General features: G+C 40.1%; 1 protein-coding gene across 5 annotated transcripts in view; it reads left to right on the top strand.

Annotated features, from left to right (window-relative positions):
• The first annotated feature begins 28 nt into the window (after positions 1-28).
• The window catches only part of Memo1 (mediator of cell motility 1), a 128,565-nt gene continuing 105,030 nt past the window's right edge, over positions 29-23,563 (top strand). For 2 of the 5 annotated variants that reach the window (XR_015453203.1, XM_021253698.2), the window contains exons 1-3: positions 29-424; positions 2,802-7,326; positions 7,933-8,010. Coding sequence is in view for 4 of the 5 variants with exons in the window: in XM_021253698.2 (XP_021109357.2) it covers positions 7,005-7,326; positions 7,933-8,010 (400 nt within the window). In the remaining variant the exon portion in view is untranslated. Of the gene's footprint in view, positions 425-2,801; positions 7,327-7,565; positions 8,011-23,563 lie in introns of those variants that run through there. The other 3 variants (XM_087216495.1, XM_087216496.1, XM_021253697.2) reach the window with 3 other exon arrangements.

Below are 23,563 nucleotides of genomic sequence, written 5' to 3' on the forward strand. Positions count from 1 at the left end.
TATGAAAAATACTTTGTTTGCTTAAATTGTTATTATGAATTGCTTCTTGTTCTGAATGCTACAGAGTTTTACAGCAGAGTGAAAATATAACAGAATCAAGTATAATATAAAAAACTTAGCCAATTTTTCCCAGCATGTCATGGACCTTTCTGAGGGTGGCTTGTGGGCATCTTCAGTGTCTAACAAGTCTCACTGGTGTTTCTAATGTACAGTAATGTTGGGGTTTGGAAAAAAGTACTGCCTAGAGAATACAGTATCCTTCAATGCCTTGGGGTAATGATGTACAAATAGCCATCGTTTATTGCAGTCCTACTTGTCAGCCATTACACTGTTTTCTTTAACACAGCAAAATAGTTATTCCCATTTTGCAGATGAGGAAACATACTTGGAGAGGTTAAGTGACTTGTTCAAGAAAACATTACTGGTAAGTGCTTAAGTGGGAATTCATCCCAGTTGTTTTTCTTTTTTGCTTGAGACAGGGTCTTGCTATATAGTTCAGGCTGTCCTTGGCTGGCCTCAAACTCGAGGCAATCCTCCTGCTTCAGGCTGCCTGGCATTTCATCCCAGGCCTATGAATGTGTTGCTGATAGCTAGCGAGAAGTACTTGTGTCACTTAATGTAATTAAGTCTCTTTGCAATAAAGATTAGTAGCTGAGGGCTGGGGATCTAGCTCAGTGGTTCCACTGCCTGCCTTGCAAGCGCAAGGACTGGTGTTCGATCCCCGGGACCAAAAAAAAAAAAGATTAGTAGCTGGTGGGTGTTTTTGTATTCCTGTTGTCCCCTGTGAAGAAATTAAGATAGCTTACTGAGTCTGAAAATAGAGAAAATTGTCTGAAGAGAGTGAGGAAAAACATTCACCAGATAAGTGGTTCTCAAATTGGAGTGATGTATTTAGCCCCTCCCCACTATCCCCTGGGATATTCGGTGATCTGGACACATTTTCGTTTTCACAACTGGAGTGAGGTGGGATTCTACTGGCATATAGTGGGTAGAGGCCAGGGATGTGCTAAATATCTTAAAAGACACAAGATAACCAGTGTGCCCATCCACTTCCCCCCTAATCTTCCAGTTCAGGGTATCATTAGTATCAAAATTGGGAAACTCTGCATTGCAAATATATTTAATTCATGTGCCTCAAAGAAAAAATGTGAAGACCTTTGCAGAGTTAGAAATTTAATGTTGATGATGCATGTGTTACAGTTCTCTTTAATATAGGGAACACTTAGTAGAAATACTATTTTGATTCACATATGCAGATCTTTGTAGTTATGTAGTAAAATCCTGTTTAAGTAGGAAATATTGATATAGTCCACTTACACATAGTTATCACAAATACTAATTTTATCAAATTTATTTTGGCTACTTGGCTGATTCATTAGTTAATCCACTGAAGGGTTTTTAGCGGTATTTTAACATTTGAGTTAATTGTATAATTTCTAGTTACAGCATCCAATAATGTACACGCTAGGGAAGTGCTCTGCCACTGAGCTACATCCTCAGAGGCCAGAGTGCTATCTTTTTTTGCCAGCTATTCACATAAGAGCTACTTGATGGAACTTTTCAAATATTAGTATGAACAATAGTGTATAAATATCAAAATAAATATTGATATCTTGCTTAAAGCGTGGAGACCATGAGTCAGTTGGGATGGGGCCTGGATTTATGACTTTGTGATTTTGATTGAAAACTCTAGTCTGATGCATATGGTTTTGGAAATGTAAGTATGTAGTGCTCTGCCTAATGCTTCATTACTGTTAGTGTTATATTGAATTATCTTCAAGATAGGGCTTAAAATTCTCAATTTTGAATTTGCTACTTTTTCCAGTAAGAGCTGAGCGTAGGTACATCTTCTGCCAACAGTTGACACGCTCCTTAGTATTTACTATGCCAGGGACCCTGGGAAATACTTTGTCATTTCATCTTCAACCCTGTGTGGTAGACTTCATTAAAAAGTTTTATACCCACTTTATTTATTAAAATATTATTGGTATGTTAAAATATTATGTATGATTTACATGTAAAAAGCTGTATATAGTATTTACAAGCTGGTGAGTTTCAGAATAGGTATATACTAGTGAAACTATAACCACTATCAAGGCCATAAATAAATGTATTTGTATTCATCACCTCTCAAAGTTGGAAGTAGATTTCTTTTATTTTTGTGGTAATGGGGATTAAACCCAAGGCATCATACATGCTAAGTACACTCACTATCAGTGAACTACACCTGAAAGCCAGAGGTAGGTTTAATTTCGATATATCATTTTTAGATAAGGAAACATTTAGATTTGCTTAACTTGCTCAAGGTTACAGAGGACTGAGTTTGGGCCAGTGAGTCAAACCTAGTTTAATACTATTACTTCTCAGGTATGCCTATGATTTTTCTTTGGAGGAAAAGCAACCTGGACTACATAGTGAGCTCAAGGCCAGCCTCAACTGCATAGTAAGACCCTGTCTCAAAAGAAAAAAAAAAGAAAGAAAATCTAGTAATATCTTGATTTCTGTTTTTTCTTTGGAAGTGGGTTCTTTGATTAGAAGTCTGTATTATCTTCCATAAACCATATCAATAATGTATGATCTCTGACTTTGTTTCAAAGATTTTGGAAGATTTTACACATGTAGTTTGTAGAATGTTATATTTATTTTTTCTCCAGTCTTCATCTTGTCTGTATCTAATTTGTTTTTACTGAGTCCACAGCTTTCAGACTAACCTGTACAAACACCTTGTCTTAATCCTTTTGGGCTGCTATAACAAAGAAACGTAGACTGAGTGGCTTATAAAAAACAATTATTTCTTACAGTTCTGGAGGCTGGGAAACCCAAGATCAAGATAGTCTGGTGAAGACTTGATCTGCAGTGGTGTACAGATGGCACACAGAGCTGTGTTCTCATGTGGTAAAAAGGACAAGCTTGCTATCTGGGGTCTCTTATAAGGGCATTAATCCCATTTGTGAAATGACCTAATCACCTCTGAAAGTCCCCATATTTCTAATGTCATCATTAGATCTGGTGATCAGGAGTTCAGCATGAAATGTTTTGGGACCACAACATTCAGAGCATAGCAATCCTTTTGGATTATGTTTATATTTCATTCATTTATGTGGTAGTTAATCATGTGATGGCAGTATCTAGTACAGTTGGTAGAAATAAGTTGCAGAACATGATTGATCCTCATTAGGCATGCATACCACTTGGAAGGACAGTGCAAATGTATAAGTTTCTTAAAATTGAGTGTAGTCTACCAGCTTCAAGGGTTTAGTTTATGGTTGGCAATACTCAATGTATTATACTGAGGGAAGGGAGAATATCACTTCTTCCAGTAGGTTGGTTACATAGAAGTTGGTTTAAAAGCTTCTATAATTTGGTAGGGAGTATTTTATGTGTACCCAGCAACGGTAGTATATAAACAATTCCTATCTGTTGACCACTTAATGGAGAAAATATTGTTTAGTAAACAAATGCAAAAATAGAATAAAATTGCCTCTATTCTCTAAGGGTGAGTTGTTTCTTTTGTGTGTGAGTTCTTGAATTCTGTTGACGGTTAGGTTAGTGAGAGGACCAGTAGGGTAAATCAGGAATAAATTCCTAGAGGAAATAGACACCATGAATAGAAAAAAAGAAAAAAAGTTTGGTTAGAAAGAGATCATCTGTAATTCTGATGAGGTTATAGAGGAAGAATACTGAACCTTGTGTAAATCTCATTTATGAGGTACAGTGAGATTTTAAGATTAATAGCTTCTCTTAGAAACATGACTAAATACTTGTAGGAACAGAATAAAACATTTTACCCAGATATTTTCCTGGACTAGATTCAAAAAAGACATTACCAAGTTGAAAGACTGACACATACTATCAAACAGTAGAAATAAAACAAAAACTTTTAAGTGTAACAATTTACTTGTTAAAAACTCTCTAAATGTAAATTAACAAAGAAGAAAAGTAATATGATAATGAAAAATAGGCCACTGGAGATTAAAAAGGGCAGTTGGTAATGAATGATTGTCTCTTTAAAAAACTTGTCAGCTTTTAAAAAAGATATCTTTTATCTTGTTTATTTCACTTCTGGGAAACCTAAATAAATATGAAAAAAGTTTTATGTACAACATTTCATTTCAGTACATTGGAAATGCATACATTTTCATCATAAAGAAATCACTTAATAGCCAGGGATTTAGCTCAGTGGTTTTGTCGCCTGCTGTGCAAGCGCAAGGACCCGAGTTCTATCCCCGGTACCAAAAAAAAAAAAAGAAATCACTTAATATATGAAGTACTTAGTCAAGTGTCAGCTATACAGTATTTAATAAATGTCACTTAAGTTTTGTTCCTACAGTAGAAAGGAGCAAAGTTGACTGATTTTAGGTTAGCACTAGTTTTTTTTTGGTACTGGGGATCAAACTTGGGACCTTGCACTTTCGAGGCATGTGGCAGGTGGCGGCACCACTGAGCTAAATTCCCACCCCTTAGAGCACTAGTTTTAATTGAAATCAAAATAGCGTCTCTATGCTGAACTCTTAAATCTCGATTTGTTCAAAACATTGTGGTTTCATTGTAGAATGTTTTTCTTATCCATAGGGCTTTCAGTGGTATAGGGCTCCTAAGGCTGTCAACTGTGGATAAGTAAAATCTAAATAGTCAATTTAATATTGCTGTGTAGGTTCAAAAACAAGCCTGAAGATGTAAATAAATTAGGTATGTTTTGGTATAGGTGGTAGTATACTTTACACATTCTACATTTTGAAGCTTTTTGTATACCAGTACAGTATATTATATCACCTTATTCTTTTTTTTGTTTGTTTGTTTGTTTTGAGGCAGGGTCTCGCTTTGTAGTTCTGGCTGGTCCTGAACTCACTGTGTAGCCCAGGCTGGCCTCGAATTCACCATGTGTATCACCTTATTCTTTTAACAGGGGCATACGTATATCCTCCTAATTGAATGAATCTTATATTGATGGGTGTTGTGATTATTTTTTTTTTTCAGTTTTTTGCTAGTGTAGGCTGCTGTGGTGAATATCAGACATATTGTTTTTTTATTTTTAAAATTCTTTTGTTGGTACATTTTAGGTATACAATACCTTTACATTTATTATTGGGTGCTTGTACCCGTACATGATGTATCTTGGTTCTTATTTTTTTCCCCATTACCTGTGTGCCCTTCACCCCCTCCACCCTCAGACATACTGTTTTAGAAGACATGTGGATTAATGTTGGGTTCTGGGCCTTGTAATTCCTTATTTCTTGAGGGATTTCATAAGGACTCTATGAATGAAGATTTCATCCTTCTACTACAATGTTTATAAAATGTCATACTCAAATCACAGCTGGATACAATAAAAATTGTTGATAATAACATGAGAATTGTACAAGACAGCCAAATAAGCTTCTCCTGGAATACAGAGTATTTTGCATTATATAAATCTTTCTTAATTTAGGGGAGGTGGGTAAGTGAATGGTTTCAATTTATTTCTTTCAAGAATCTATGCTTGAATAAGACAGGAAGTAATGGGTAGAATATGTTAAGCGCATTCTGCAGATTAACAGAAGATCCTCTAACCTTTCATTTCCTTTGGCATTGTGGCCTTTGCAGAAGATTATTAAGAAAGAGTTTGGCTGAGCATGTAACAGGGAAGGAAAATAATTTTGAGTACAATTAGTAGTTTGGAATGAAATCTAGGATTGTTGCTAAGGAGCAGGGGATAATAAATATACAGTATATAAAGAACAGCTTGTAAACTGTTTTCATATACTTTAATGATTCTCACAGCAAGGATGTGTGATATTACTGCTATTTGTATTTGCCAGATGAGAAAATGAAGGCTTGAAATGTGAAGTTTTTTTTGTCCATTCTATATCCCCCTATAGAAACAAAATAAAAAATAATTAACCACAAGAGTCGTCACCATATCAGTGCTTGCAATTTACAATGAAAAGTTTACCTTTTCATTAGTTAGCCTGAATTTTGGAAAGAGTACCATGGCATTAGAGCTGCAGTCCTTTTCTGTTCCAGAAGTGGCTTTGGCTATTAGGTACTGTAACTCCATTTTTTTCCTCCTGCTTATTATTTTGTCAGGTTAGTGGTGGAGAGGGTAAAATTCGAGTTATGAAACATATACAATCAGTGGACATTTTAGTCTTAATAACTGAAGAAAAAGGTGTGAAAGTCAGAAGTGTTACAGTTATACTTGGCTTTAGTGTATCACTTAAGGGCCCACTAAAGGGTTTAACTCAGTTGTTGGAAAATCTGGGCTCTAAAGCTAGAAAAGGTGGGAGAAGGAACGGAATTATGCCTTAAAAAGTCTTAGAGAAGTACAGTGCATTAGAATGGCATTAGGGAAACCTAATCTTGGAATCTTAGCCAGTCATGTACTTTGGACTCTTACCAGGGAAGTTTAGTATGAAACTAGGATAAAAATAGTTTATGGTTTTTACAGCCCTAAATGTTTTATTTATTTTTGAAGATATGCAACTTTCTCTCTCATCTGTTTTGGACAATGATGCACTTCACAACAGTAACACTTCTTGGAGGTCCAAGGTTCTCTGGGGCGATTCTACCACATTTATAGGCCCCCCCCCCCATTTACCACTAAGCTGCACCCCCAGCCTTTTTGTTTAAATTTTGAGACATGGTCTCACTAAGTTGCCCAGTCTGGTCTCTTGCTTTCATCCTCCAGAGTAGCTAGGATTCCCGGCCTAAGCTACCACGCCCAGCTAAAGGAATTCTTTGTTACTGACACGGGGAGTACTGGCATATCTAAGACATAAGTGAAGGGTGACACACTTGTATGCCCACCTTGCAGGCCTTTTACATTAACTCTTACAGTCCTAGGTACAGTGCTTGAGTGTTATCCCCATTTTACAGTTGGGAATTACTGAGGCTAGCTCTATTGCGCTTTAGTTAGGAAGACAAGGCATGCACCTACATAAATGTAACATGAAACAAACGTTTACAGTGGTAAAGGTGACGCTGAGAAGCAAAAACTTCACTTGCATGGTCGCGGCCACACTACCATGTGCCCGCTTGTACAAGCGAACTTCCCGGCGGCGCGGCCGCAGACGCGCACACCTAGGGGAAGCCGTGAGGGTGCGAGCCCAGCGAGGACGCGCAACGACCGGGAAAGGCCGGACTTGGGCAGAGGCGCGGCTGCGTGCTCCGGGAAGGGAGCAGGCTGGGCGAAGGGGCTGCCTCGCGGCTGCGTCCTGCCGCCCGCGCCCAGCCCCCAGCTTCTGCTGGCGCTAAAGCCTGGAGAGCGGAGCGCGCACGTTCGGCTCCTCGGCGGGCCCCGCAGCGGTGCTGGGCATGCTCAGTGGGCCGGACCCGTGAGAGTGGCGAGTAAGGCGGCGTCCGCGGCTCTGGGGTTGCCTTCCCCGGTTCAGGCCCCGGCCCTGGGCTTTGTGCGCGCGGAGCTGAGGCTGCCGTGCCTCCTCGCGGGGAGGCCCGACCCCGGAAGCTGTGCGGCCTGTCCGTGTCCGCTGATAGCCTCGCCGCGCGGCGGGAGGTGCCGCGGGGCGGGGCCAGCGGGCGGCAGAGGCCCCGCCGGGGTGGGGGCGGGGCGGGGTGGGTGCGGGGAGCCCCGCGGGGCGGGGGCGGGGCGGGCGCGGAGTCACGGGGTGGGGTCACCAGCGGAGGCTGGGAGGCTCGGGCGGCCGGCCGGGCGGGGAGGGGTCCGTGGGGGCGGCTCGGCGGATCCAGCCCCGGCTGGGAGCAGCGGCGACTCCGGGCCGGGCCAGGCTTTCGGCTCGGGTGAGGCCGCCGCGGGCCCCGTCTTCCGGCGGCCACCGGAGTTTATGGTGATTGTTGCTGCCACCGCCCCGGCTGCCATCTCCTTCTCCTGGGCCGCCTCCTCCTCTTCTTCCTCCTCCTCCTGGGCCGGGCCGCTCCCGCCGCTGCCGCCGCCTCCTCCTCCGCCTCCTCCTCATTCATCCTCGTGCACCATAGGCGGCACAGGCACCAAGATGTCCAACCGAGTGGTCTGCCGGGAAGCCAGTCACGCCGGGAGCTGGTATACAGCCTCAGGTAGGGCCCCAGGCCGCCCCGCCGGCCGAGGTCTGCAGCCCGGCCCGCGGGCGGGACCGGGGCGTGGACCGCGTGGGGAGGGAGCTGGCCGGCTGCTGTGCCGCCCCCACCCGGGCGCAGGACGGGCTCCGGCCGAGTCCACTTGTGGCCTGCCCGGCTCGCGGGCCCGGCCGGCCACTGTCCTGGAAAGGTTGGAGCCTCCGCGCCGCCCGGAGCCCGAGAGGAAGTCTCTCGAGTCCCCGGCACTTGGGGGACTGGCCGCGTCTCCCCTCTCCGCCGCGGTGCTCTGCGTCCCGCGAGGACCGGAGGGCAGTACTTTCTCACGTTAGCCAGTAGACTGGAGGTCTCCGCCCGCGAGAACTGTCAGGGAATTTGTCGCTTTGTATGGAAGAAGTACTGCCAGGCAGGGACTTGGGTGTCCTCCCAGTTCTTTTGTCAGTGTTTGCATTGTTACTGTCATTCAGGGGCAGCTGGAGACGGCATCAGCACTTTTCCTGAGTGGCCTCTCCAGTCTCTCTTGTCGCTCAGCACCAAGCAGGTACTGGAGCTACCTAGTGAATTAGTTCAGGTTTTGAACGAATTTTGTCATGTCTACTACCTAAAGACCTTTTAGAGTTTGTTTGTTTTTTTAAATATAAGAAAGTGTGGGCGCTTATCTTTTAATAAAACTTTGTTATAATGACTTTTCTGGGATCACATTTTTGGTATGTTAACAATGAAGGTTCCTCTGTGATTCCTGATCGTCTTCATTGATTTGGTGTGGGGTTATTAATATCTAGAGCTAATTTCTTAATATGAGTCGGATTATGTTTCTCTTAGCAAAAGGTTGGATTGGACAATGGCATGGTTTTTGAGAAAACAAAGATTAGAAGAAAAATTCTTTTCTCGGAAGTTGTTAAACCAGCTTACTAGTAATACATGAACCTTCCTAACATTTGCTGTAGGATACAAAAGAATTGTGATGTCTGGATTTGCAACTACTGCTAACAGGTAGCTGTCGTTTTGGATTAAGCAAATATGGCATTTTATGGTTACAGTGGCTTTCCTTCATGGTCCTAAAGTGTACTCCATAAACAATCAGGTCTTACAGCCTGAGAATGTCAATTCAGCTCTTCTTGTTCAATGTATGGAGAAACATGTAGAGAATCCAAGAACTAAGCCGGCGGTGGTAGAACAGGAATTGAAAACTGGGAGTCCTTGGCTCCTGGGTTTGTCTTCTAATCAGTTATTAATATCAATGAATAATAATGCCCTTTCTAGATTGTAAACAAGCTTTTTCTCCAGTGTGTTGAAAATTAGAGTAAAAAAGTCTGTTTTCAGCTTATTTTTTAATTTTTTTGTGGTACTGGAGATTGAACTCAGGGCCTGGCTAATGTAGGCAAATGTTCTGTCACTGAGCTCTATTTACAGCTGAAGTGTTTTAAAGTTTTGTTATAGTTTGTCTTGGAATGTGGGCAAGTATTCTGAGGAATTTTTATAGATTCTTGAACATTCTTTGGGTAGTAAAATTGGTAATAGCTCACACTTTGGACTTAAATTTCAGTATATGTTCGTAAATATAAGATTAGCTTTAGCTCAGAAAATCCTGTGATTATAGTTATTTATCAACAGTGAACTAAGATGGATTATTGCCTTAAAACTTTTATGTAATATTAAGAATTCTAAAAAAAAAAAGGAATTCTTGTATTGTTAAGTAATGAATGCACTCAGTAATGCCATTTTGGCACTGTGAACTGTCTTACAGAAGAACCTTATTACTAAAATTCAGACTGTGACTTTTTGGGGGTGTACACTTGAAAGAGTTTTTGTTTTATTTTGTTTATTTATTTATTTATTTTTTGAGACGAGGTCTCATTATGTAGTTCAGGTTGGGCTTAAACTCACTATGTAGACCAGGCTGGTCTCAAAGTCACTGTAGTCTCCCTGCCTCAGCCTCCCAAGTGCTGGGACTACATGTGCACCACCATGCCTGGCTTGTAAGAGCTTTTAAACTTGAGTAATAGTTGAAGAATTTAAGGGGAAATTTAAAGCAATGTCACTGTAAAAGCTTCTTTGTATTTCAAAAATATATGAAGTAAAAAAAAAAAAAAGTAAGCCAGGTGCTGTGGCTCATGCCTGTAATGCCAGCACAGGGTCGGTGTGTGTGTGTGTGTGTGTGTGTGTGTGTAAGGCAGGAGGATGGAAAGTTTGAGCCCAGCATGGGCAATTTAATAAGACCCTGTCTCAAAACAAAACAAAAAACCAAACCTATAATTAAGTGAACTTTGGATTGGTCTAGTAACTAATCCTAAAAATGTGAAGAATAGGAAAGACGTGTTTGTGGACTGTCATTCTTTGTTTCTTGCAGTGTTCAAGTTGTGTCCATAGAATTAAAGTGTTCAACTATTGAGAGAAATAAGATTGAAACCCTATTTACTTTTAGATATCTAGCTATTTGAGAAAAAAGTGTGTACATATATGCACACATACTATTTTATTTACTGCCCCTTGTATGCTACATTCATCAATAGACAGTAGTATAAATTGTTGCCTCCCCATAAGGAATATAGATAAATTGAATTAGATAAATTGAGATAGTGCTCTTTAGGAGTTTTGAGAAAGGTGAAATCAGTTTAAAGTAGGATTTGAATTGTGCTTTGAAGGAAGGGTGTTTTGGTAAGTTTGGACCTGGGGAAGGAACTGGTTTGAGAAATTTCACAAAGACATATAGGGAAATATAAGTAATTCAATTTAGTAAGAGTGGAAGGTTCTGATGTATATGGTTCATGAGCCTAGACTAGTAGGTTGGAACTAGAGTATAGATACCATGGATGCTAGGCGTCATAGGGATTGGATTTACTCATTGGGCAGAGAGGAACAATGGAGATTTTAGAGTAGGGAACTAATAACTGTGCAAGTAGCATTTTAGGAAAATTAATCTCATAAGAAGGTTAATCTTCACTTTACCTGTGCCTAGCAGGGATCAGCAAACTGTGGCTCACATACCAAATCCAGCTTATGGCATTTTATTTTGTCATTTTAAATGGTTCCCTAGCTAAGTATAGGTTTAATTTTTAAAGGATTGTTTAAAGAACAAAGAAAAACAGATGTAATAGAGACCATATGTAGAACATAAAGCCTGAACTATTTATTATTTGGCTCTTTATAGAAAAAGTTTTCTGACCTCTAGTGTAGATTAGTAATTCTAAGATTGTGACGAGTAGTAGACTGTACCTGTAGTCTGTTTTCTTAAGATTTGGTGTAGCTTCCATTATTTCAGGTCCTTTATTGTTTTTTGTCAGAACATTTACAACTGTCTCCTAACCAGACTACTACCCCCCCCCCCCCCCCCCCCCCCCCGCAGTGCTGGGAATTGAACCTAGGCCTCTGAGCATGTTAGGCAAGCCCTTTACACTAGTCCTGCCTCTTTCTTTCTTTTTTCTTTTTTTCGGTACTGGGGATTGAACTTGGGACCTTGGCTTGTGAAGCTGGTGGCAGAACCACTGAGCTAAATCCCCAGCCCTTCCTTTTTTTATTTTAAGGCAGAGTCTTGCTGTGTTGTCCAGGCTGGACTTGACATCCTCCATCCTCAGCCTTCTGAGTAGCTGGGATTACAGGCATGGGCTGCTGAGCCTGGCTTATAACCAGACTTCTTTCTGCCAGCTTTATCTTCTGTGCATTGCTGTCTGAATAATCTATTGATTGAATATTCTTTTGATCATTTCTGCCCTGTTCCATCTTGCCTTTTGTATAAACTCTGTCCTTTCATAACTTGATATCTTCCTGTCTCTGAATGGCTTCCCCCACCCCATTCCAGTTCTTGATTTCACTAACCTTAAGCAACATCTGGCAGGTGTTCGTTTTTTCTTTAAATGTATCATTCTGTTTCTTACTGCCTTCTGTTTGCTCAGGCTGTTCCCTCTGTTGACAAGCTCTTTGCCAAGGTAATTCCTGTTCATCTTTTTTTTTTTTGGTACTGGTGATCAAACTCAGGACCTTGTGCTTGCAAGGCAGGCGCCGAAACCACTGAGCTAAATCCCTGGCCCGTCCTGTTCATCTTTTAAAGACTTACGTGTTACAGGGAGTCTAAGAAACTGAACCCTGATGACTTGCCTCCCCCACACTGTTTGATATTCCTTTATGAGCCTGTAATACCCTGTGTATATCTCTATACATTTCCCTTACTATCTGTATATGTGAATTCCTAGAAGCTGGGGACTGTGTTATACTCATTTTTTATACCCTAAATACTCAGCATAGTTTTGAACATAACAGTATTTAAATAAATAAATGTTAAAAGTGCTTGGTATGTATAGTAGTAGATAATTAATGAGGATCAGTGTTGGTAGCATATGCACAAAGATATTGATGTTTAACTCCTGAGGAGCAGTGGGGATGTAGGGCAAGGATGGCGAACCTTTTAAAGGTTTCAGTAATAAACAGCCCTCTGGGGCATGCATATGTGCCATAGGCTCACCACCACAGAGGTAGCTAGATCTACTGTCAGTCAAGTCTCAGCGTAGTATGGGTGGTAGGAAAGGACTAGAACACCTAATACACCCATTTGGGGCCCATTTGTTTATTTATTTGACACTTTTTTTTCTTTTTGGTACCAGGCATTGAACTCAGGACCTTGTGCTTGCCAGGCAGGCACAGTGCCACTGAGCTACATCCCTGGCCCAGGGGCCCATTTAATGTAAAATCTTAAAAATGTACGATATGCAGATAGAAACGTGTATAGCTAGGTGAATTTTTACAAAATAAACACATTCATGTGATCAGCACTCAGCCCAAGACATTTATTAGCACCAGAACTCCACCTCTCTCTCAAGTTTCTTATAGAAAACTTTTGTCTGTTTTTGAATTCTGTGTAAGTGAAATCATTTACATATTCTTTGAGTTTCCTTTGTGTACTCATTTGTGAGATTAATCCATGTTATGCTGTTAATCCAGGTTGTTCATTCTCATGCTATATTCTGTTGTGTGAATATACCACAGTTTAATTCTATTCCTGCTTTTTTTCTTGTTTTAAATTTTGAGACAGGGTCTTGCTTTGTAGTTCAGGCTGGCTGGGAATTTGCTACGTAGCTCAATCTGGCCTTGAACTCATGGTAATCCTCCTGCTTCAGCCTCCCCAGTGCTGGAATTATAGGTGTTAGCCACCACACCCAGCTTGCCCTTTTTTCGGTTGGGCTGTTTGCTTTTTTCATATTGAGTTGTAATGTTTTTATATGTGCTAATGTTTTTTTATATAACCTATAAGGTTATTCGTTTTAGAGAAGTTGAGTTTATCAAATGGCTAGTGTTTTTTTTTTGAGACAGGGTCTCTTGTTGTAATACAGGCTGGCCTTGAACTTCTTGAGTAGCCCAGGCTGGCCTCAAACTCAGGCTGTCCATGGCCTGGGGATTTAGCTCAGTGGTTCCAGCACCTGCCTCGCAAGTGCAAGGTCCTGAGTTCGAGAGTTCGATTCCCAGCACAGAAAAAAAACAAAACAAAACAAAACAAAAAAAACCTCAGGCTGTCCTCCTGTCTCAGCCTCTGAGAGTGCTGGGATTACAGGCATGCACCACCATGCCTGGCTGTAGTTTTTTTTTGTAATGACATCTCTACTTAGCTCAATGAATGAAGTTACTTTCCTTTTTTTTTCCGTAAGAGCTCTGTCTTTCTACCTTTCATATTTAGATATCTGATTAATCTCAGCAGCATTACATTACATTTTAAAAAGTAAACATAGGTGTAGAAAATATATGCAAATCCAGAGCTTTTATACATAGGGGAGGGGGTTGGGGGGATGGGATAAAATAAAATAAACTTTATTAAAAAAATTAAAAAAGAAAATATATGCAAATCAGGTGTACACTATGGTGAATATTCACACTTAATATACCTTACGTAACCAGTTCTGAGATTAAGAAATAGAACATTTTCCGAATCCCAGAAGGACGCATTACATTTCAGTGTTTTCTGAAATAATGTGTAATTGTCTGTTTTACAAGTGAATACTTAATATGGAGGATTGCTTTTTTCTCTCGGAAAATCGGTAATGCATCTCATAATTGATAGTGTCATGGAATTGAGGATTTATCAAAGTCTAAAGATTTCAAAGAACATTTTTGAAGTGTTTATATGCTATATATCTTTTTTGGGGGGGTTGTGTTTTGCGACAGGGTCTCACTATGTACTTCAGGAGGGCCTTCCAACTCACTGTGTATAGCCGAGGCTCGCCTTGAACTTATGGTGATCCTCCTGCCTCAGCCTCCCAAGTGCTGGGATTACAACTGTGCACCACCATGCCTGGCTGATAGATATCTTAAATGCAGGTTTTCTCTTTATGTGGTTTATGTTGTTTTCCTTCAGTCTGCTGAATTTTTTTTGAGGTACAAGGGATTGAACTTAGGGCAGGTTAACCACTGAGCCATATCCCTGGCCCTTTTTATTTTTAATTTTGAGACAGGGTCTTAGGCTAGCTGAGAACTTGAAATCCTCCTGGCTCAGCCTCCTGAGTAGCTGAGGTTACAGTTGTTTGCCACTGCTGTTTCTTAACATATTTAATAAAATTATATCAGGGTTCTGTACTTGGGTAACCACTACTTAATTTTTTTTGGCATGTACTTTGAGTTTTAGAGTGTAAAAGTAAAATATATTGATGTGTGAGATATTTTGATTAATAAAATGTTCTTTGAACTGATTATATAATTTTATTTATTATTTATATATATTTAATTAAATTAAATTTTTTTTTTTGGTACCGGGATCGAACTCAGAACCTTGCACTTGTGAGGCAAGTGGTGGCACATTGAGCTAAATCCCTGGCCCAATATATATTTAATTTTAAAGTGAATTCTTTCAGGTTATTAAATATGGTTTTCCTTTTTTTTTTTTGTGGTACCAGGGATTGAACTCAGGACCTTGCTCTTGTGAGGCAGGCAAGGAACCACTGAACTAAATCCCCAGCCCTAAATACGGTTTTCTATATGCTGATTTTTCTTTGCATTTTATCCTGTTATTTTACCTTGGAGAAAGGCAAGAAGGAAAAGACAGATTCAGTAGACTAACTGTTGATGCTACTTGTTTACTGCTAGTTCTCATTTTCCTTCTTGTCCTTCACATACAATCTGTAGGTCAAAATCAGGTCCTTCTTGCCTCCATCATGTGTGTGTGGTCTACTTTTTGAGTTTTGTCCATTTGAAGAAGATGAAAATGGCAAAAAATAAAAATGTTTTTCATTAAATGTATTCTGTAGGTACATTTTATACAAATGTATATAACAGTGATGGTGAACATTTTGGAGTTTTCGGTGATACAGACAGCTGCGGCATACATGCCATAGGTTTGCCACCACTGCTATGTAATGGCTGATCTTCAAAAGAATGCTACAGTGTGGCTATTATCACCATTTATGTATGTGGAAATAATGACTCAAGAGGTTGAGTAACTTCTTTAAGGTATGACAAGTAAGTGGAAGAGCCAGTCTGACTCTAAAACTAGAGTTTAGTATTATGGGCAGGGAAGTATGGTGAGATGCTGCCCAAATGCAGAAATTTTTCTGTCTTATTTCAGATTTTTCCCTAAACTACCGTGTGAACATTTAACTTGTACATATCATTTATTGCTTATAAAGCATTTTATTGAATAGTTTTGATTTTTGTAATAATCCTATGATTAGGTATAGAGTAAGACAAGCAGGACTTTGATCCAGCCCTATCCTGTCATTTTATAGATGAGAAACTAAGACTTGGAGGAGGGTTCATTGCCTGAGGCATAGTACTAGTAAATGGTATAGCTAAGATTTTAAAGTTTGGACTTCTTGTAACTGAAGCAAGAATAAAGAGAATAAGAAGGTTTGTTCTTTTCTTTTTTTCTTACGGCACTGGGGATTGGATCGAGTTTTCACACTGAGCTACATGCCCAGTCCTTTTAAATTATTTATTTATTTTTTTGGGGTACCGGGGCTCAAACTCAGGACCTTGCGCTTACAAGGCAGGTGGCGGAACCACTGAGCTGAATCCCTGGCCCTAGCCCTTTTTTATTTTGACACAGGGTCTTGATAAGTCACCCAGGCTAGTCTCAAACTTGCAATCCTCCTGCCTCAGCCTCCCAGAATGATGGGATTATAGGTATGTGCCACCCTGTGCAGCAAAAGGGAGAAGTTCAAGCTATGTGGAATCAATAAGCATCTTTATAATTGTCATGTGAATGTCTTGGATTATAAAATAAAAAAGCATAACGAAAACACAAGTATTGAATGGTATTAATATAATAAGAGTGTTATTCTTTTTATTTAAAAGTAAACTGGTATATTTTAATTAGACTAGTCTTAGAGGTTGAATTGGGCCTAATAAGCTTGGCACTTTTGAGGAGGCTTTATTTAACATTAAGTGATTCAATAATGAACAAATTGACTTTTACTTTATGAAATGTACTGCTTTAGGGATTAGAGGTGTATGACAGACATTCCCAGGGTTTACATTCTAACTGGGGGAGACAGACAATAAATGAAGTAAATAGGTAAAATATAGTGTAATATGCTAGATGGAGGAAAGTGCTGTGGAGAATAACTAAGCAGGGCTGGCATACAGGGAATACTACGGGCTGGGGTGGTAATGTGGTAGAGGTTGCAATATTAAATATCATGGAAAGGGAAGACTTCACTAAGATTATATTTGAGTGAAGAATTGAATTAGATGAAAGAATAAAAAGTCTTGCAGATTATCTGGGAATGGATAGTTTTAGGTAAGGGAGTATAGCGGGTTCATAGATTCTCAGGGTGGAAGGGACATAGAGTGTTTGAGGAACAGCAAGGAGATGAAACTTGTATCTGGATGGAGTAGTGTGATGAGTCAGGTGGCTAGAGCGTCGGCACACATGGCTGTGGTCAGATGATATTAAGTCTTAGGCACTGAGTGACCTTTGACCTGAGGGAGATAGTCATTGGAAGGTTTTATAGATTTTATAGTCACTTGGCTGTTGTGTGAAGAGTAGACTAAGGTTGAGAAGAGGTAAAGGCAGTGCCAAATGTAGAACCAGGGAGACCAGGTAGGAGGAAAGCAATCCAAGTGACAGATGATAGTGATACTAGTGGAGATGGGAGAAATGGTTGGTTTCTGGATATATTTTGAAGGTAGAGCTGAGGGAATCTGTTGATATACTTGAAATGGAATAAGAGAGAAAGAGAGGAGTCACAGATACCTCTTAAGTTTGTTCCTTGAGGAGTTGTAGGGATGGAGTTACTGTTATCTGAAATAGGAAAGACTTTAAGAGGCACAAATTTGGAGGGGGAAAGTTAGGAACTAAATTTTGGTTTGTTTACTACATAATTCAGTGGATATGTGAGTCTGGAGTTTAGGGGAAAGGTCTAAAATGGAGAGATAAAATTAGGAATTATGATGTAGATGATAAAGCCATGTGTTTGGGTGAAGTCACCATGGGAGTAAGATTAGTTAGATAAAAAGATGACTTCAGTGATGAGGCTTAGCACATTTCTCACATGAAGAGATTGGGGAATTATTCTTTTTTTTTTTTTTTTTTTTGGTACTGGGGATTGAACTCGGGACCTTGTGCTTGCGAGGCAGCCTCAGAACCACTGAGCTAAATCCCCGGCCCGAGTTTGGGGAATTAGAGATACTATAAAGAGAAAGATTAAGTATCTCATTTCAACACAGTTCATATAGATTTTGGGCATTTTTCTTTGACAAAACATATGTAAGTTTTGCCACCCTGGTCTTATCCCTGCACTGCCCTCCCCTCCCTTCCCTTCTTTCCTTATTTTCTCCTTTCTTTCTTCCTTTCTCCCTTCCCTCTCTTTCCCTCCCCTCCTCTCTCCTCCTCTTCTTTCTCTCTCTCTGTCTCTGTCTCTGTCTCTTTTTGAGACAGAATCTTTTCACGATCGATAACTGCATTCTTGTCTTCTATGTCTGATATTCTGTCCTCTTATTGGGTTATTCTGCTGCTTATACTTTCAATGGAATTTTTAATCTCCTGAATATCTGTTTGAATCTCTTTCATGAATTCCATTTCTTTCCTATGTTGGGTGTTCATGGTTTCCATTATTTTTCTAAGCTGCTCTATTTTTTCACAGCTCTAGAGTCACTCACCATGTCTTTCATTATGGTCACGATCTCTGTAGTTATCTGAGAAACTATTTCTTTTCTTTTTTTTTTTGGTACTGGGGATCCAACTCGTGACCTTGCGCTTTTGAGGCAGGCGTCAGAACCACTGAGCTAAATCCCTGACCCTAAGGAACTATTTCTGATTTGATTTTTTTCTAGAGCCTCATTCATCCGCTTTGTTACTTCCACTGTTACCATTTCAGAGAGCCTAGGTGGGTTTTGAATTGCTCCACCTCATTGCCCCCTGGGTTTGCCTTTGGTGAGCTGGAAGTTTGGGGTTGCATCTTGCTTAAATATTTTTTCATTTTCTTTCTTTCTTTTTTTTTTTTTTAGTTTAATTCCTGGGTTGATGCTTGTAAATTGTTTATGGAAAATGGCTTTATTGCTAGTATTTAGAACCCTTAGGAAATGACTCTTCTCATAGATGTCTTCCAGGTATAAGCTGGCTTTTGGGTTTTGAGTCTTTTGCAAGATCCTACCTTTTCAATTCATTGGGAATGAGAAGTTGCTGCCTACTTAGCCTAGCACTTGGTTCTTTGGCACTGGCCTATAGTATTGTTTATGACCCTTAGGCAATCAAAGTCTTGGCATACCAGAAAGGACAACTGATTAGAACAATATTGTCACCTTGGCTAAAATAGTACAGTCAGCAATAACAGTAGCATCAAACACAGTCAAAACATGTCAAACTGTGATAACTATTAGTTTGCCACCTTTAACTGTATGAACTAGATTCATGGTTTATAACAAAACTGTACAGAAAATCTATACAGAAAACTGTATATAGTACATATACCCTCAGTATGATGATTTTACCCTCGGGAGAAAATTTTTAAAATGTTGGGGAAAAAGTACAGAAAAAGAAGGGGAAGAGATAAAAAAGCAAAGTTGGAGAAAAAAGGAAGATTACATAAACTTTGGGAAACTGGTAAAGAAGATGTATGTAGGAAAGAGAAGCAATAAAAACAAGAACAACAGAACAACAAAACTAGAAACAACAAAACAACAATTAACAAAAAAAACAAAAATGAGAGAAAAGGAAAAAAAATAAGAAAAAATAAAGTTCACTTCAAAGCATGTCTCAGCTGTCACTGGTAGACAAAGGAGGCAGACAGAGTTCATATCTGTGTTGAGTAATCCCAACAAGCCAGCCTTAGATTTACGGCAGGGTAGTGGGTAATCCAGCAGGCCTGTACCTTTACTTCTGAAGCTCAGGCTGTTTTTTGACTGTGAGGCTGGAACCCATTTTGTTCAGCTTGCAATACTCTGCCTCCTGCTGGCCCAAACTTGACTCCTTGCCCTCTTGCAGACTTAAACTCTGTTCTGCCTCACCCTGACACTGGGAGCTGCTAGGTGGAGGCAGCCCGAAGCTGCTGTGAGATCTGAGCTCAGTTGGCCTCTCTCCAAGATGGCTACTGGCCAGTTGCCCTCTACTGGGGGACGTCTGAACCTAAATGACACCAGCCACTGCAGACTGCTGCATCTACTGCTCTGTTCCACTGGTGTGTTTCTCTATGGAGGCCTCTTGAGTTGCCACTAGTTGCCATGTGTCTGCAGGTTTGAGCCACCCCTCTTAGGCTGAAAGCAGGGGCTCAGGGAGAAAGCACCACTTGCCAACCTCCTTTGTTGACATCTCTCTCTTCACGCTCCCAGTGGGCTTCAATTTGCATTTCAGATCCTTACTGGGTTCGCGGGGAATCCACTTCGTTCTCTTCCTCATGTTGCTATATTCCAGCGTCTGGACAGCAAATCTTGGAGAGACTGTTTCTCTGCTGTTCACCACTCCACCATCTTCCCAGAAATCTGCCCTTGAGACAAGATATTACGGTGTAGTCCAGGATAGCCTTGAACTTGCTAGGTATATGTATGCTGGGTTTGAATTTGTGATTTCCCCTGCCTCATCCTCCAGAGAATTGGGATTATAGTTCTGTGCCGTAGCATCTGGCTTTGGCCATTTCTTCTGTCACTGCCAGAACTTGTTACTTGTTGCCAGTTTCCTGTATTTTTCACAGAGGCAAAGATCTTTTGAAAGTACAGGTCAGATTAATACTCTTCTCAGAGTGCCCCGTCATAGTCAGAATCATGTTCAAGCTTCTTATTAAGATACAAAATCTCATGTGCTATGATTTCTGCTTAACTTTTTTTTTTTTGGTACCAGGGATTGAACTCAGTACCTTACACTTGTGAGGCAGGCGTGGTGCCACTGAACTAAATCCCGGGCCCTCTCTGCTTAACTTTTTGATTTAATCTCCTCCCACTTTTCCTTTCAGTTTTGCTATTCCACTAAACTGGGTCCTTGCTTTTCTCCAAATATGTTAAGCTTATTCTTGCTTTAGGACATTTTCCATCTACTATATAAAATTGACAAATCCTAGCTGGTGGACAGAAAAGAAAATTTTTATAGGTTCTCATATTCTGATAGACACGCTTAGGAGGTAGGGAGAAATATTAAAGATGTGCAAGTAGCTTTTTCCAAAGTGTTCTGAGAAACAATAGCACTTTTGCATGAAGGATTTATGGTCAAATAAGTTTAGGAAATGTTACATCTGTTTTTCTTCCTGGCCCTTAGCAACTCAAAATAGACTTGTGTTAAGGCTCATTCCATGGTCTATTTTGGTGAATATTTCCCATGTTCATTTGGAAATAGTGTGTGCTTTCTTTAATTGTATGCTGGAATGCTCTGTAAATGTTTAAGTTGGATTATTGTATTTAAATCTATGTTCTTGTTGATTTGCATTTTATTATTTCTATTAGTTCCTAAGAGCAGCGTTGAAATTTCTAACTGTAATTGTGGGTTTGTCTGGTTTTCTTTTAGTTTTATTGATTCATTGCTTCATGTATTTTTTTGGGTTCTTTTGTTTGTTTGTTTGTTTTGGTACCCGGGATCAAACTTGGGTCCTTGTGCTTGCGAGGCAAACGGTGGAACCACTGAGCTAAATCCCCAGCTCTGGTTTTGTTTTTTGAGACTGGGCTACATGGCGAGACTCTGTCTGGTTTTGTTTTTTGGAAGCCCAGCTGGCTTCCAACTCACAGTGACCCTCCTGCCTCAGCTTCCTGAGTGTGCTGGGATTGCAGGTGTGCACCACCACACCCTGCCGTCTTCATACTGTCTCCCTGTGTTCCGTGTCCCCTGTCCCTCCTAGAGGCCGTTTTTGCTAACTTGAGTGTCTGTGCAGTGTTTATGCACATCCAAGAGAGTGTGAGCACACGCACCATTGCTTCTTTCCCAGCGCTCAGTAGCATTTGTGTCATTTCGCCTGTTGGAACTTAGCAAGTATATTGATTGAAGACCTTGTCACATTATAACATAGAGAGTAATTCTGCCTATGACCCTTTTTTCCTTCCTTATTGTTCTTCAAGTGAGGTGATCCAGAGGTGCATAGCTAAATAAAATGTAATTTGATTTCTAGCAGTTATTTTCAAAACTTTTCAGGCTCCGAATCTCTTTATACCTTTCAAAATTACTGACAACTCTAAAGAGGTTTTGTTTTTGTCAGCTATATCTATCAGTAGCTGTCCAGTTTAGAAATAAACTGAGAAAGTTAAAAGAACTTTTTTTTTTCTGAGAGGATCTCACTATTTAGTCTTGGCTGGCTTTGAACTGGTGATACTTTTGCGTCAGCCTCCGAGATGACAGGATAGTGCTGAGGTTACAGTCTACCATTCTGGGCAAAATGTTTACTTTTAATTCATATAAAAGTAACACTAGAGCCAGGTGTGGTGGTGCATGTCTGTAATCCCTGTGGTCTGAGAGGCTAAGGCAGGAAGAATAAAAGTTTGAGCTTAACCTGGGCAATTTATTTTTACTTTTAATTCATTTCAAATTAACAGTAGAAGCTGGACATGGTGGCATATGCCTAAAGCCCAGCACTTGGGATGCTGAGGTAAGAGGATCACCATGAGTTCCAGGCCATCCTGAACTATATAGTAAGACCCTGTCTCAAAAAACAAACAAAATAAAACAAAACAAATTAACAGTAGAAGTAGGTCTGGGAGGCTATGGTGGGAACAATGTAAATTTAAGCCTAACCTGGGTAATGTAGTGATTTAGTGAAACTTTGTTTCAGGGGGGAAAAAAACAAAAGGGCTGGGGATGTAGCTCAGTGTGAAGGCCCTGGGTTCAGTCCCTGTACTGGGGGGGGGGCGATAGACTGGGGTTATAGGTGATAAAATGAATGCTTAGCATACAGGAGGCCTGTGGATTGGTTCCTCAGCAGCAGAAAGCCAGCCAGCCAACCAGCCAACCAACAAAAAAATAAATTAATTGTCTATTAAAATAAGTGACATTTTTAATGAAAATAATTGTCTTCCCAGATAAGGATTACGAGAACGGTGGCATTTATTACATTTTGCAAATATCTTTAAATGTTCTAGCTTAATAGAAAACAGCTGAATTCTTATGTCTGGTACTGCATTCACTGCTTTGTGACATTGTTTCGCTTGAAGCATTTTAAGACAATCTGGCCTATACAGATACAAATTTGAAAAAGGGCAGAATGTTTTAATAGACTTTTCAGATATTGTAGATATCTTTTGCCCCACTGAAACGAAACAGGTGATGGTTTCCTATTTCTAATTGTTTTTATTAGGATATAGCTAACATGTATTAAGTTGCACAGGGTTTAGTACACCTGTGAATCTGTCAACACAATCTAGATGGTATATACCTAAACATAGTTTCTTAAAGATTGATTACAGTGTAGAATTTGAAACCATAGCAGGGAATTTTTTTTTTTTTTTTGGTACCGGAGATTGAACTCAGGATCTTGCGCTTGCGAGGCAGGTGGTGGAACCACTGAGCTAAATCCCCGGCCCTAATGAAGTTTTAATTCTCTTTTTTTCCTACAAGTTGGTCTGTCCTTTACTTTGGATCTTTTATCTATGCAAGATTTTTTAAATACCATGCATTAGTCATTTGGGAAATATTTGTTCCTTGGGTTATGCAGATATACCAAATGTTTACACATTACATTATGCATTATCAAAGAATCACACCATTTTCCTCAAAAAAGTCTTTTTGGTTTGGGAAGCTGTTAAACCCATAGTGGTAAAAACAGGGTGCACAAAATTCTAATTTTTTCAAAGTTTGAATTTTATAATTAGTAAGAAATATTGTTGGTTGTTGTCCCTTCTCTCCTGCTGGCTTTTGTTTTGTTTTGTTTTGTTTTTGAGACAGGCTCATTATGTAGATCGGGCTGGTCTTGAGCTTGGTGTGAACCTTTTGCCTCAGGCCTCTGAATGTTGGGATTACACGTATGGGCCATTACACCTGATTTAGTTGTTTTTCTTGATGTGACAGGCTCACTGTTCATTTTCGAGGAAATAGTTGCCAAATACCCAAGATTGAGTAACCGGTATTTGTCAGTTATTTTGTTCTTTGAGGAAAAATTACATTCCATAAAAAGGTGGTCAGTTCATTTTGCATCTCAGTCTTATGAATCCTTTTCCTTGAGGTATCCATTTC

Source organism: Heterocephalus glaber, unplaced genomic scaffold (assembly GCF_053883595.1).
Source record: "Heterocephalus glaber isolate CG9 unplaced genomic scaffold, H.glaber_assembly_v1.0 deba00001457, whole genome shotgun sequence".
In the NCBI taxonomy this organism is placed as follows: Eukaryota; Metazoa; Chordata; class Mammalia; order Rodentia; family Bathyergidae; genus Heterocephalus; species Heterocephalus glaber.